The sequence below is a fragment of the Procambarus clarkii genome, chromosome 13 (genome assembly GCF_040958095.1).
Source record: "Procambarus clarkii isolate CNS0578487 chromosome 13, FALCON_Pclarkii_2.0, whole genome shotgun sequence".
NCBI lineage: Eukaryota > Metazoa > Arthropoda > Malacostraca > Decapoda > Cambaridae > Procambarus > Procambarus clarkii.
Genome location: NC_091162.1, coordinates 14,373,093 through 14,385,897, shown reverse-complemented (window position 1 = coordinate 14,385,897; position 12,805 = coordinate 14,373,093). Strand labels below are relative to the sequence as shown.

Here is a 12,805-nt window from a genome sequence, read left to right as displayed (position 1 = left end):
GTGAGCTACACTGTGTAGCACACACACAGTTCTAAGAACTTATTAAAATATTCTACATATTAAAACTAACCAAATTATTGATACTGTACACTATTGACGTTTTTAAGAATTGCGGCAGTATTTTGTGGAGTAATAAATAATATTAAAGCGGCTAAAGTTTGCTAGTAGTTCTGAGAACTTTTAATGCTTTAGAACTTTTAATGCCTTTACGTAAGACTGTACAACAAGTTCTACACAGTAATTATAGAATACTTAAAAAAAACTATTAAAATTTAAATAATTGTTTTTTTTCACACCTCTGAAGGCGTGGGAGGAGAAGGAGAGAAGTTTACCTCCAGAGGTGTGCTTGTATGACGTCACAAGTGGTAAACAAAGTGCTGGGCCCCGGAGGTGTGACGCCTCTCTCAGAGGTCAGAGGTTATTGTTGCTTTACACAGCCTGTTGCTCCCTGGCGCGTCCTAGTACCTGGTACTTCACGAAGCTCGGGGTTGGGACTGGCAGGCCGCGAGGTGTCTTGAGGTGCCCAGTATTACGGAGACCCCCAACACGGTGCTTGGCTGGGACGACGGTTACTAGTGCTTGACTTCTTGACTTGCTACCGTCTTCTTTATTACTTAAGTTTTAGGTAGTAATGCACAAAGGAATGTGATAAACTCCTCAGAGTTTAACACTTGGCTCATAGTGGATCATCCTGGACCATACATAATGTGGTTCTAAACAAACCAACTTTAATCTGCCTGTCATCAGTGCTGTCACTGTTTTAGTAGCTGTCTTTTTTGTGTGTGTGTGTGCTCACCTAATTGTGCTTGTGGGGTTAAGCTCTGGCTCTTTGGTCTCGCCTCTCAACTGTCAATCAACAGGTGTACAGGTTCCTGAGCCTACTGGGCTCTTATCATATCTACACTTGAAACTGTGTATGGAGTCAGCCTCCACTACATCACTTCCTAATGCATTCCATTTGTCAACCACTCTGACACTAAAAAAGTTCTTTCTAATATCTCTGTGGCTTATTTGGGCACTCGGTTTCTACCTGTCCTCCCTAGTGTGTGTGCCCCTTCTGTTAAATAACCTGTCTTTATCTACCCTGTCGATTCCCTTGAGAATCTCGAATGTGGTGATCATGTCCCCCCTAACTCTTCTGTCTTCCAACGAAGAGAGGTTTAATTCCCGTAGTCTCTCCTCGTAGCTCATGCCTCTTGGCTCGGGTACTAGTCTGGTGGCAAACCTTTGAACCTTTTCCAGTTTAGTCTTATGCTTGACTAGATATGGACTCCATGCTGGAGCCGCATACTCCAGGATTGGTCTGACATATGTGGTATACAGTATAATGTTCTGAAAGATTCCTTACACGAGTTCTAAATGCCATTCTTATGTTAGCCAACCTGGCATATGCCGCTAATGTTATCCTCTTGATATGAGCTTCACGGGACAGGTCTGGCGTGATATCAACCCTCAGGTCTTTCTCTCTCTCTCTGACTCTTGAAGTATTTCATCTCCCAAATAATACCTTGTATCTGGTCTCCTGCTTCCTACCCTTATCTTCATTACATTACATTTGCTTGGGTTAAACTCTAATAACCATTTGTTCGACCATTCCTGCAGCTTGTCCAGGTCTTCTTGAAGTCTCAAGCTGTCCTCCTCTGTCTTAATCTTCTCATAATTTTGGCATCGTCAGTAAACATTGAGAGGAATGAGTCTATACCCTCTGGGAGATCATTTACGTATACAGTATCAGAAACAGGATAGGTCCGAGTACAGAGCCCTGTGGGACTCCACTGGTGACTTCACGCCAATCTGAGGTCTCACCCCTCACTGTAACTCTCTGCTTCCTATTGCTTAGGTACTCCCTTATCCACTGGAGCGCCCTACCAGTTACTCCTGCCTGTTTCTCCAGCTTATGCATCAGCCTTTTATGGGGTACTGTGTCAAAGGCTTTCCGACAGTCAAAAAATGCAGTCTGCTCATCCTTCTCTTTCTTGCTTAATCTTTGTCACCTGATCGTAGAATTCTATTAAGTGTGTGTGTGATGTTCAAGTCAAATTCGGTGTTTTGTTTTGCTCATTATGTTATGTACAGGTTCTGCATTCGCCTGCACCAAATGTATGCAACCCGAGATACAGTACCATCCTTAATCCATGCCATTTAATCGTGTCAACTGAGGGGATAAATATAAAAACTCGCACTTGATCCAGATGAGCAATAATGAATCTTTACTACTGTGTTAGATATGATACCTGTTTTCCTTTTCCTCAAATGTCACAAATGGTGAGGTATGTATTGCAATCTAATGAAAAGATATAAAGTGATGGCATGTTGTTATTCAGGTGTTAAACATGAGCTTTTTCTTTACCATAATAATAAAAACTAAAGAAAGCGCTGTACTTTATCAAAATGCCTTAAAATTAAGTTAACACCGACAAACATGAATTTAATGTTGGGAAGAACAATTGCTGTAAAAACTTACTTTTTAAAAAAACTTAAACTAAACCTTACTTATTTATTAATTAGTAAGGTTTGGTAAAAATTAATAGTTTGTGGGGGAAAAAAAAGACATGGTTACATTAGGTAAGGTGATTATGGAATACAGCTTGTCACTTAATGTTGCCTTCCATCACAGTATCTCTCCTGATAATTACTTTATCTTACCATCCAGCACAGTAGTTTGAAATTTGTTTCATACAAGTAAGGAAGATCAAGGTCAAAGTCATTACAAAACTAGCTATATAGTCTCCCTATGTTGGCACCTTTTGATAATTACTTGCCTATGACAAAAGTTTATATATACTGTGTTTTTGTGTGTGTTTGTGTGTTTTGTGTTTGTTTGTTTTCATTCACTTACTCACTCTATATAAAAGCTACAGGAAGGTTGTGGCTTCTATACATAATAATTAATCACTTGTCTTATTACATTTATTTTTTTGTAATATGCTCTAAATTTTTAAAATGTGTAAATTTTAGGTAGCTTAAAATTGACTTCCTGTTACCATACAGGTAGCAAGAATAATCATATTTTGCATAACATCTTAGCATTATGTAGTGAATGCTCTCATTCCCTTCATATTGAGAACCAATGCAGTACAGTATGCTATGTAATCTTCACTGAAATGTGCAGCTAAAAAAAAAAACGGGTAAAATTTTGCTTTGCGAATTATTGTAAATACTGTAATAATTGCAGATTAGCTGTTTAAAGTCTGTATTCATTCTCAAATATTGGCACTGTTTTAGAAATGTCATTCACACAACGGTTCTGTATTAATTGAACTTTATCTCGTTCCGTACTCTGCAAATTAATTTGGAGTTGGTACTATCACTATTCTCTAGTTTACTTCTCCATTTAATTTCTCAATCTTTTTATTTTGAAATTACAATAAATAATTAAGTGATGATATGCAAGTGATATCTTCTGGTCCTGTGTACTGATGAATGGGAAATTCAGTAGTAATCCACTACTGCGGCAACAAGGTGCAGACAGCACACCTTTACCTATATGTCAGATTTATTTGCTCATTATTCTTGAGGATTTTAAGAGGAAAATATCCAGAACTGGTTGATTTGCAAGTGTTCAGTACGTCGATTGTCATGTGTGTGCTTTAAATGTTTTAAGAAATTGGGTACTGTACAGGATTTTCATTCCTATATAGTCGTAAAGGCTTTGTGCTTCCTCCTGATAATTCCCTTCATTAGTTTGAATCATTCAGTATTTGTAATTAAATGCTTGATACAGTACAGTGTTTTCTAAATGTTAGCAACATTTTGACAAACTTTGGAACCAAATGGTAAAAAGAGGGCCTGCAGGAAAAAGATTAATAATGCAGGCAAAGCGTTGCTTCATTTGTGTTCATAAACACTATTTATAAGCAATTTACTCATACATAATACAACTTTTCAGAAATATAATACATTAGTTGTATAATATTTTGTGTAACTTTTAATTAATTTGGATTGGTTCTGTTTTAAGGAGGTACACGTCTTGTGTACAGTACAGTATTATAAAAGGCATTATTTAATTATGTGACTTTTAAGAGAATTTGGTAATTCAAACATGCGCACACTTATTTTTAACCCAAGTGTATACATGGTGAAGATGGAATTGATATGTAGTGGTGAGGGCGAATAGGTACCTTGTCTGTGAATGTAATTTGTAATACAGTGCAGAAGAAAATACAGTTCCCTTACTCTATAGTACAAAGTTAAAAATTTAATATTTAGGATTACTGTATGTATTTTATTAAACAGTATATCATGAGGTAAGGTATGGTAAGTATACACCTATATATTTCATATATAGTAGTATATTTTGGTACAGTAGCAGTCTTTCCTGTAGACATATATTATTAAATATGACCGAAAAAGTAAGATTAATAATTCTAACACGAATTTTCTCAATCTTTCGTACATTACGCTTCACTGTTGGAGGTAAATCAAAAATCACTTCTCCAAAATTCATTTTTATTTCTAGTCTGACGCGACACGGGCGCGTTTCGTGAAACTTATTACATTTTCAAAGACTTCACAAATACACAACTGATTAGAACTTGCGTTTCTCTGATTTTATATCTACATTTGAGTGAGGTGGGAAGGGTGATGTGGCATTAACACAAGACAGAACAATAGGGGATATTAATAGGGTATTAAAAGTATCAACACAAGACAGAACAGAAACAATGGGTATTGAATAGAAGTGTTTGTAGAAAGCCTATTGGTCCATATTTCTTGATGCTTCTATATTGGAGCGGAGTCTTGAGGTGGGTAGAATATAGTTGTGAATATAGTCACAACTATATTCTACCCACCTCAAGACTCCGCTCCAATATAGAAGCATCAAGAAATATGGACCAATAGGCTTTCTACAAACACTTCTATTCAATACCCATTGTTTCTGTTCTGTCTTGTGTTGATACTTTTAATACCCTATTAATATCCCCTATTGTTCTGTCTTGTGTTAATGCCACATCACCCTTCCCACCTCACTCAAATGTAGATATAAAATCAGAGAAACGCAAGTTCTAATCAGTTGTGTATTTGTGAAGTCTTTGAAAACGTAATAAGTTTTACGAAACGCGCCCGTGTCGCGTCAGACTAGAAATAAAAATGAATTTTGGAGAAGTGATTTTTGATTTACCTCCAACAGTGAAGCGTAATGTACGAAAGATTGAGAAAATTCGTGTTAGAATTATTAATCTTACTTTTTCGGTCATATTTAATAATATATTTCATATATAGGTGTATGAAACTGAAGATGCAGTCCAAAGTTAGATCGTTTTCCTCTGTAGACAACCTTATAGAAAGTATCCCACTGCAAGTACAATAAGCCTTTGTTGAATTTCAGTTCACAAGATGCCTCGGCCCAAACCTCCGGGGTGTTTAAAAGTGCAATGTGTGCGAAGTATTGTGAATAACATGGACAAATACTGGTGTCAGGATTATATGCAGAATTGGCTTGATCAAAGCAAAAGCTACTTGTTCGTTCTGGGCCCTTTTGAAGACTTGCGTAAGTATTTACATGTAAGGATAATGTACTGTATGCTAGTTGTCATATTCTGATGTTTAAAATTAATGGAATCATGGCCATTTAAGCATTTGTGATATTTGTTTTAAAAATAGGAAATATATAATAGGCTTTAAGTAGACTGATGCCTTTACTTTGTTGCTTTTATTTAAAATAATCATTATACTGTACTCAAGGATGATATCAGCATTCATCAGCCATTCCTGGCAAAAGAAAATCTTATCACGTAAAGAATGCATAAATCTTGCCAGATAAAATGTTGGAAATGGGATATTACAAAGAAAAATGGATATAATAAAACTATGATATACAGGTTTACATTTGTGACACTTCTTAATAAAAATAAAACAAAAGTGATGTAACTACCTTGCTGACTACTGGTAACAACTACTGACTACTGTGGGCAGTATCTTTGAGCTACTAACATATTTTGGTTAATGTCTGCAGACTTGACTGGGAGGCCATTTTATAGGTAAACCTCTCCTTTCAGTTCATGCCATATATTTGACCATAAACTGTTAAGCTTGTATGTTATTCTAGTTACTGTATAAACAAATTTAGTTTAGGTGACCAAGGACTGACATCTTTGCCTTATACAATACAGAATTTGCAAATCTTGAACAATATTTTACCCAATCAGTATTAAAGTATGGTATACTTTTGGCATTTTAGCTTATATTGAAAACTGAGACAAACATTTTATTTGTGTTGATGATGGTAACAAAGTCAACACTTGGGTGAAGGTTTATTTTTGTAATGGTGAAGTGAAGAAAACTTGTGTAGAGCTAATACTTGTGTAGTGGCAGTTGTTCATGGTGACATCTTCATTGAAACCGAGAAAACATTCATTCAAGCAACATAAAACCAATTTTAAGTACTGTATGTGGGACATCCTGATTGGCAACCGGTTGCCCAAATTAACACGCCTTCAAAATTTAGTCTCTCTTCTCCCTTGAATAACCATACATTTTATAAATATTTTAAGATTTACAACAAAATAAATGTTAAGTCTTCTGTCTTAATTGCTCCTTCAGAAAAGGTTTTCTCTCCAAATATTTTATAGACTGCAGAAGGAAAATTATTATTATTTAAAGGCGTACTCTGTATTGGATATTTATTATTGAATAACTTAAAAAAAAATACATAAAGCAATTGAATTTAAAAAATATTTATTCAATGTAGTCCAAGACTCTGTACTTTAGTTTTGTACAGTTTATTAGCAACAGTAACAAAGTCATCACTGAATGTGCACCACAGTACATGGGTAAGAGGGTCATAATGTCGACAAAACCCATTAAGTGACTATTTTAGAAGTTCGTCTTAATATTTTGAGACCAGCTCGATTGTTGTGGCCATGCGAGTTGTACTGTTTTCTGTCATTTATCTTCATGTCATTCCATCCATAGCTAATTGATAAACTTGTCCCCTGCCTTTGTCAGGAAACGATGAGGCTTGCTAGATATGATTTGCTAGTTGAGGAAAGTCATTTTAGCATTAAGAAAATAATATTTGACTGCTAATATTGATCTATATCTTGTCCCTGCAGCTAGTCCACTCATTGAGCTTATAATTGAGGAATTGAACACATCTGGCAAGTTACGGAAACATCACTTGCACTTGTTGCTACTTTACCACCTGGAGCGACTGGTTCTCACACGCTGCACATCCGAGTTTGGATACATTATATCTCTCTGTGCTGTACGCTGCAAGGTGGGTCCTCTTAAATTCTATTTAAATACAAGTTGAACATGAGTGTTTCCCCCAAGCAAGAACAACGTTTTCAACATTTTTTTCCATTCTTCAGTGGACATATATTTTGTAGTTGATGGGGTGGGTATATGGTTGATTTTGTCTATCTGCCTGGAGTGTGGATGTAGGTTGAGTAGATATATAATTAGTAGGTGTGTTGGTTGAGTGGGTATATGATTAGTTTTGGATGGTTACAAAATGTAGTCTGGGTATGAGCATATGTGTGTGATTAGTAAGTGGGTGTTCATACTTGTATGTACATACTTAAGACCATTTGAAATGTTCCGTGTGACACCAGTGCCAAAATGGTGTTCTGCGGGACTAGGTGATACCATCCTATGGACACACCGGATCTCGGCTAAATTCAGCCTTTTTCTCTGTTTCGATGCAAATATCTGATCAATACTCGTCCACTGCAGAACCAACATTCATCACTGATTCAGTTCAGTTTTTTCTGTATAATACTCATGCAGTCATTATTCTCCCATACATTTTGCCCACTATACATAGTACACTGATGTCCCTATAGACTTCATACGTGCTTTATTCAATAGCTTTTCAGTTGAGTGGCACAGTACCACTTTCCCATCTTTTCAGGCACATTTTCAATACCCATCCTATTTCCATCTGCTGTATTTAATAAATTCTACATATACTGTACTTTATCACAACTTGCATTTATCACATTTCAGCTTCTGCAAGATGTGCAAATCACTTCATAAATACGTTCATTACCATATTCTGGTAGTTTGTGCTCACACCAGGAAAAGAAGCCATGTTCACATTTATAACTTATAAGTTCAACCCATCAAAATACAACACTACTCCTTTCACCTATCCTAATTTCTTCTTTACTGATTAACATTCTTCCAAGTTTGTCTTTAATAATGTATTCCTACTAACTTTAACACCAATATCCTTGTTGGATTTTTTCTTTTTCCCAAACAAATATTCAGAGCTATGTTTGGATCACTGTTCCTGGTGTCTTTAAATCACTGGCAATAACACCATTAAGTATGCTGAAGTGTAGATAAACAGTCATTGCAACATAAAAAGGATTAACATTCACCGACTTCTCTCCAGAAACTGCGCCACATAGGACTAAAGGGCAGAACATTGCCACGCAAAATTCTGAATGAGATGTTCAAGTCCCTAAGCCTCCTGCAGACAGTGGACTTGTCACAGACGAATGTGACAGATCAAACCATCAGTGTTATTTCTGCCTACTGCAAACATGTCAGGTAAACAAATTTAACACCAGCTCTTGGTCATTTAAGTACTTCATCAAATATGAACTCTTTTCTCAAATGACAGGTACAGTACTCGAGGAACACTCTTGGTACTGTAATGTGAGCATAAAAGGAAGTGGATAAGGTTTTTCAGTTCCTATAGTCCAGGAGAGCATTGGCTACATGTGCCACAATATACAGTATGAGTAAACTGGATTATGTAATGTATACCTCTATGTATGTGTGTGTGCTATACACACACACTCTGAACATAACATTGGATATATCTAGAAAATTTATATTCTGGAATGTTTTTGTAGATGCTTGCTTAAATTTCAAATGTTTGTGTCACCTACTGCCAAAAATGTTTTTTAAAACGCAGCATGATAATAAGTATGCATTATACAGTTCTTAAAGTATAATGTAATTTTATTTGGCAGGGTTTTGAATCTCTCGGATACAGATGTAACAGACATGGGCGTCTCGAGCCTCTGTCACGGGATCATGAGTTCCGACATTCTTCCTACTGAGAAGCCACATATCTCGAAATCCATCATCAAGTTGGATCTCTATGGGACTGCCGTTACTGACAAAGGAATTCAGTGTGCCTTAGTAAATCTGCCAAATCTGCAAGAAATAACTCACTCCACTTTGTTGTATGCATTGGCAAATTTAAAGAAGAGTAGAGAGAAAATGGCAGAAGTGTCTGTAGATATAGGCAGCATAGTACCTGAATTTGGGCCATTAAAGTTAAGATTTTTACAATGTGATGAATTTGGTAGTGGAAACTTGGGGCATTTTGCTAATGCTCAGTTCATCAATCCAGCCATTAATTTGTGTCCAAATATTCAGTACGTACACCTGCGCGACCTTGGTAACATTAAAACTGACAGCCTTTTGCCTCTATTGACTCTAAATAATGTAATAGATCTTGTATTAGAATTTAATGGGCCTAACCAAGTGAGTTTTTGCACCCAAATTGTACCTTTGTTGCACAAACATGGTGAGACTCTGCGTAACCTCCAGCTTCGTTTCGTGGCTAATATAAATCTGATTGTCATAGCCTATCTATGTCCAGAATTAAACACTTTATCATTAGATGGCTTAAACACCTATAGTGACTATGATCCATCAAAAGTTCATGCAGTGCCACGAGACGTAAAACCAAGTTTCAGTCATTTAAAATCCATTAATATTAACTGTGCTCCCATAAGCGAAGTTCTGGCATTGACTTTTCATGTGCCAACAGATGGCCTTAGACTTATTCTTGAGTCACCTGTTCTCGAGAAAATAATTGTGATTGAGCAAGACAACCTAAATGATGAAATTTTAATAAATGCTGTCCGCACCTCAAAATTCCCTCGCCTGAGACTCCTCAGCTTGACTCAGTGTAAAAATATTACCATAGAGTCGATTAGATACGTAATACGACTTAACAACCCACTTGAGACCTTACATATCATTTACTGCCAAAATATAACAAATGTAGATTATCATAAACTTGAAAAATATGTCGAGAAACAAAGATTATTGGTAGAGTTGGCCTGGTTTTGATTCACATTTTTCTCCAAACCAATTGTGTATGAAAGTCAAATTGTTGTAGAACATTTGTTCCGTCCTTGTACATTCATTTGGTCTTCCATTCTTACCATTAGGCATTCTTTGTGTAGAAGTTTATTTCATAAGTGGTATTATTCATATTATTGTGCATAAGTAAATACAGTAATTGTCAAATGAAGACATCAGACCTGGAATAGTATTTAATGCAGTCTGTCACACAATACCTGTATTAAAATTTTTTTGGACATCCCTCAGGATGCCATTATAAGAACACCCAGACAAGTGATGTCAAAGGATTACTGTGGTAGTATTGATAATGCACAGTATATTTTTAATTTCACTGTGTCCTACCAGTCAACTATTTCAGAAAAAAGGTGTATACCTGTATTACATACAATATACAATTAGAAGATTAATTGAAAGTTGTGTACTGTGGGAAGAAATTTTCCCTTTCCCCATTTCCCAAATTTTTAAGGCAATAGGCCTATCACTTTAATATTCTGTTTTAGGAATTTAAATTACTGAATTTTATCATTAATATTAATTTTTGTTATGATCATATATCTTGTTTTCGTACTAATGTCCCTAGGGGTCATCTGTTCCGTGGTAGAATTCTTTGTGAATCCAATACCTTTGGTGTCGCTAGCCTTGTATCCTTTTGTTCTCGTATTGGCATCATGAGTGATATTTAGCGTCTCTTGAATATTCGGTGGTATGGATGGTGCTACATAGTCTTCCTGGCCTGACTCCTTTTGATCATTGCATATTGTTTTAATTAAATTTGTTACTTTAATATATGAAGGAAATTTTGTAGCAATATTAATTCACTGTAAATTTCCTGGTCTAGACTGCTATTCACCCAAATTATTCTCAATTTGAAGACGGGGGTGCAATTTTAGTTTTAAATTAGTCTTGAGATCGGTTTTATTACTGGTGTGTGTGTTTTTTTTTTTTTTTTTGTAGCAATATTAATTCGCTGTAAATTTCCTGGTCTAGACTGCTATACATCCAAATTATTCTCAATTTGAAGACGGGGTGCAATTTTAGTTTTAAATTAGTCTTGAGATCGGTTTTATTACTGGTGTGTGATTTTTTAATTTAAAGGTGGCCGTCCTGGAGCTCTGGTTGCAAGCAGTGTTTGTTCAGCAATAGATGTTATATAAAAGTTAAAATTGTTTGTGTCATATTGAAACAATGAAAAATAATACATATACTATACTGTAATTTGAATTCCAGTTTACGAAAATATAACATATATAACATGTTTTAATATCAAACACAAAATAGTAATCACAAGACAATGTTCTAGACATGGTGTGCAAAAAATTTGATTTGTTATACTACTGGAACTAGATAAGAGTTCTTGTCTTTAACATAGTTCACAATGCCTGTATTTCAATTGTATGCACCCATCATTATTGTGTACTGTAATGTCATACATACTTTCCAAGACCTAAGGTTTGTAAACAGTCTGTTATATGAATCTCAGTTTAACTTTGTCATTTGTATATTGTACATCAGAACAAAGAGTTTTTTTTCTATGTGAAACAGACTGCTTGCCCCATGGAGGTCTCACTCTGTTAGAACAAGTTTTTTAAGACATGTGGTATTTGATGATTGAAGATTTGATTAGTGCAGTACTGTATATAAGTTGTATTAATTCCCTTGCAAATGACAAGAATGTAGTTTTTTAACAGTGTATTTGATGATAAATATCACATGAAAAATATTATTTCATAAGAATGGACTTTGTTGTATTGGTTGCTGTGATAGACATAACTCCAAATAATTTGACTGATTCAATGATTAGAGGTTTGATTGTAAATTATTCAAAGGTGAACACAATTGAACTTATTATTAGAAAGTCCCATTTCCTGATTCTAGGGTTAATCGGAAATATAAATATCTTGTTCTCCATTTAATACATAATATTCAGTTAATGGTGGCTCACCCCATTAAAAAGGAAGCCTCCTAGCAGCCAGAAAAAAAATATATACTGTATATACCCAACCTGATATACCGATGCCTATCTGTCTCTGGCCACGTTAGTGTTCTGCCACCCTAAATGTGAAAGATGGTAGAAATAGAATGTAGTACCTATTGACATGAGTTATAAATTGTAATAATTGTGTACATGATTTTTGGAGCTTTGTATTCTCACGAAGTGAGTGGCATCAGCAAGGTGACTAGGTAAAATGGCAGAGAATTAAAATATCTTGCATATACAGTATATATATACCTGTATATATTAGTTTGTACATAAAGCAATTCATTTTTTATCCACAGTACGTATTTGTCGTGTCTAATAGCCAAAACTGCAGTACTTGGCCTACTATGCAAGGTCGAATTTGCCTAACAGGCAGAATGATTTTAATTTTTTTCAAATATTTCTTTTCTAACAATAATAATTATATTAAGAACATGAATTACTGACTTAAGTTATATTGGGTTATGTTAGGTTTGATCAAATTTTTTATTTTTGACTCAAAATTACAATCATATATAATAGAATGAAAACTTTGTCATTTCATAAGAAAGATTTTTGGAAAATGAAATATTTCACAAAAATTTTGCTTGCTAGCCAACTCTGGCTATTAGGTACGATATTTATTTGTAATGATTCCCAGGCTCCTCCGAGAATTGACCTTCCACTAAAGGGAAGCTTTATTTATGTGTAGTATTGTATGTTTTGTGTACAGTTATTTATTTGATATAAATTTTTAATACAAATATATTTTTGACTTATTCCCAATTGAAA

General features: G+C 35.2%; 1 protein-coding gene across 6 annotated transcripts; it reads left to right on the top strand.

Annotated features, from left to right (window-relative positions):
- Positions 1-325: 325 nt before the first annotated feature.
- Positions 326-12,777, top strand: LOC123757138 (uncharacterized). Of its 6 annotated transcripts, none has more exons than XM_045740571.2 (5): positions 326-417; positions 5,330-5,491; positions 7,056-7,219; positions 8,342-8,499; positions 8,928-12,777. In XM_045740571.2, exons 1-5 carry the CDS (start codon positions 351-353, stop codon positions 10,039-10,041), a joined length of 1,665 nt encoding a protein of 554 aa, XP_045596527.1. In that variant the 5' UTR covers positions 326-350; the 3' UTR covers positions 10,042-12,777. The 6 variants fall into 6 exon arrangements, with proteins under 6 accessions (XP_045596527.1, XP_045596526.1, XP_069179779.1 ...); XM_045740570.2 differs by having other exon boundaries at positions 326-468; XM_069323678.1 differs by having other exon boundaries at positions 333-410.
- The last annotated feature ends 28 nt before the right edge of the window (positions 12,778-12,805 follow it).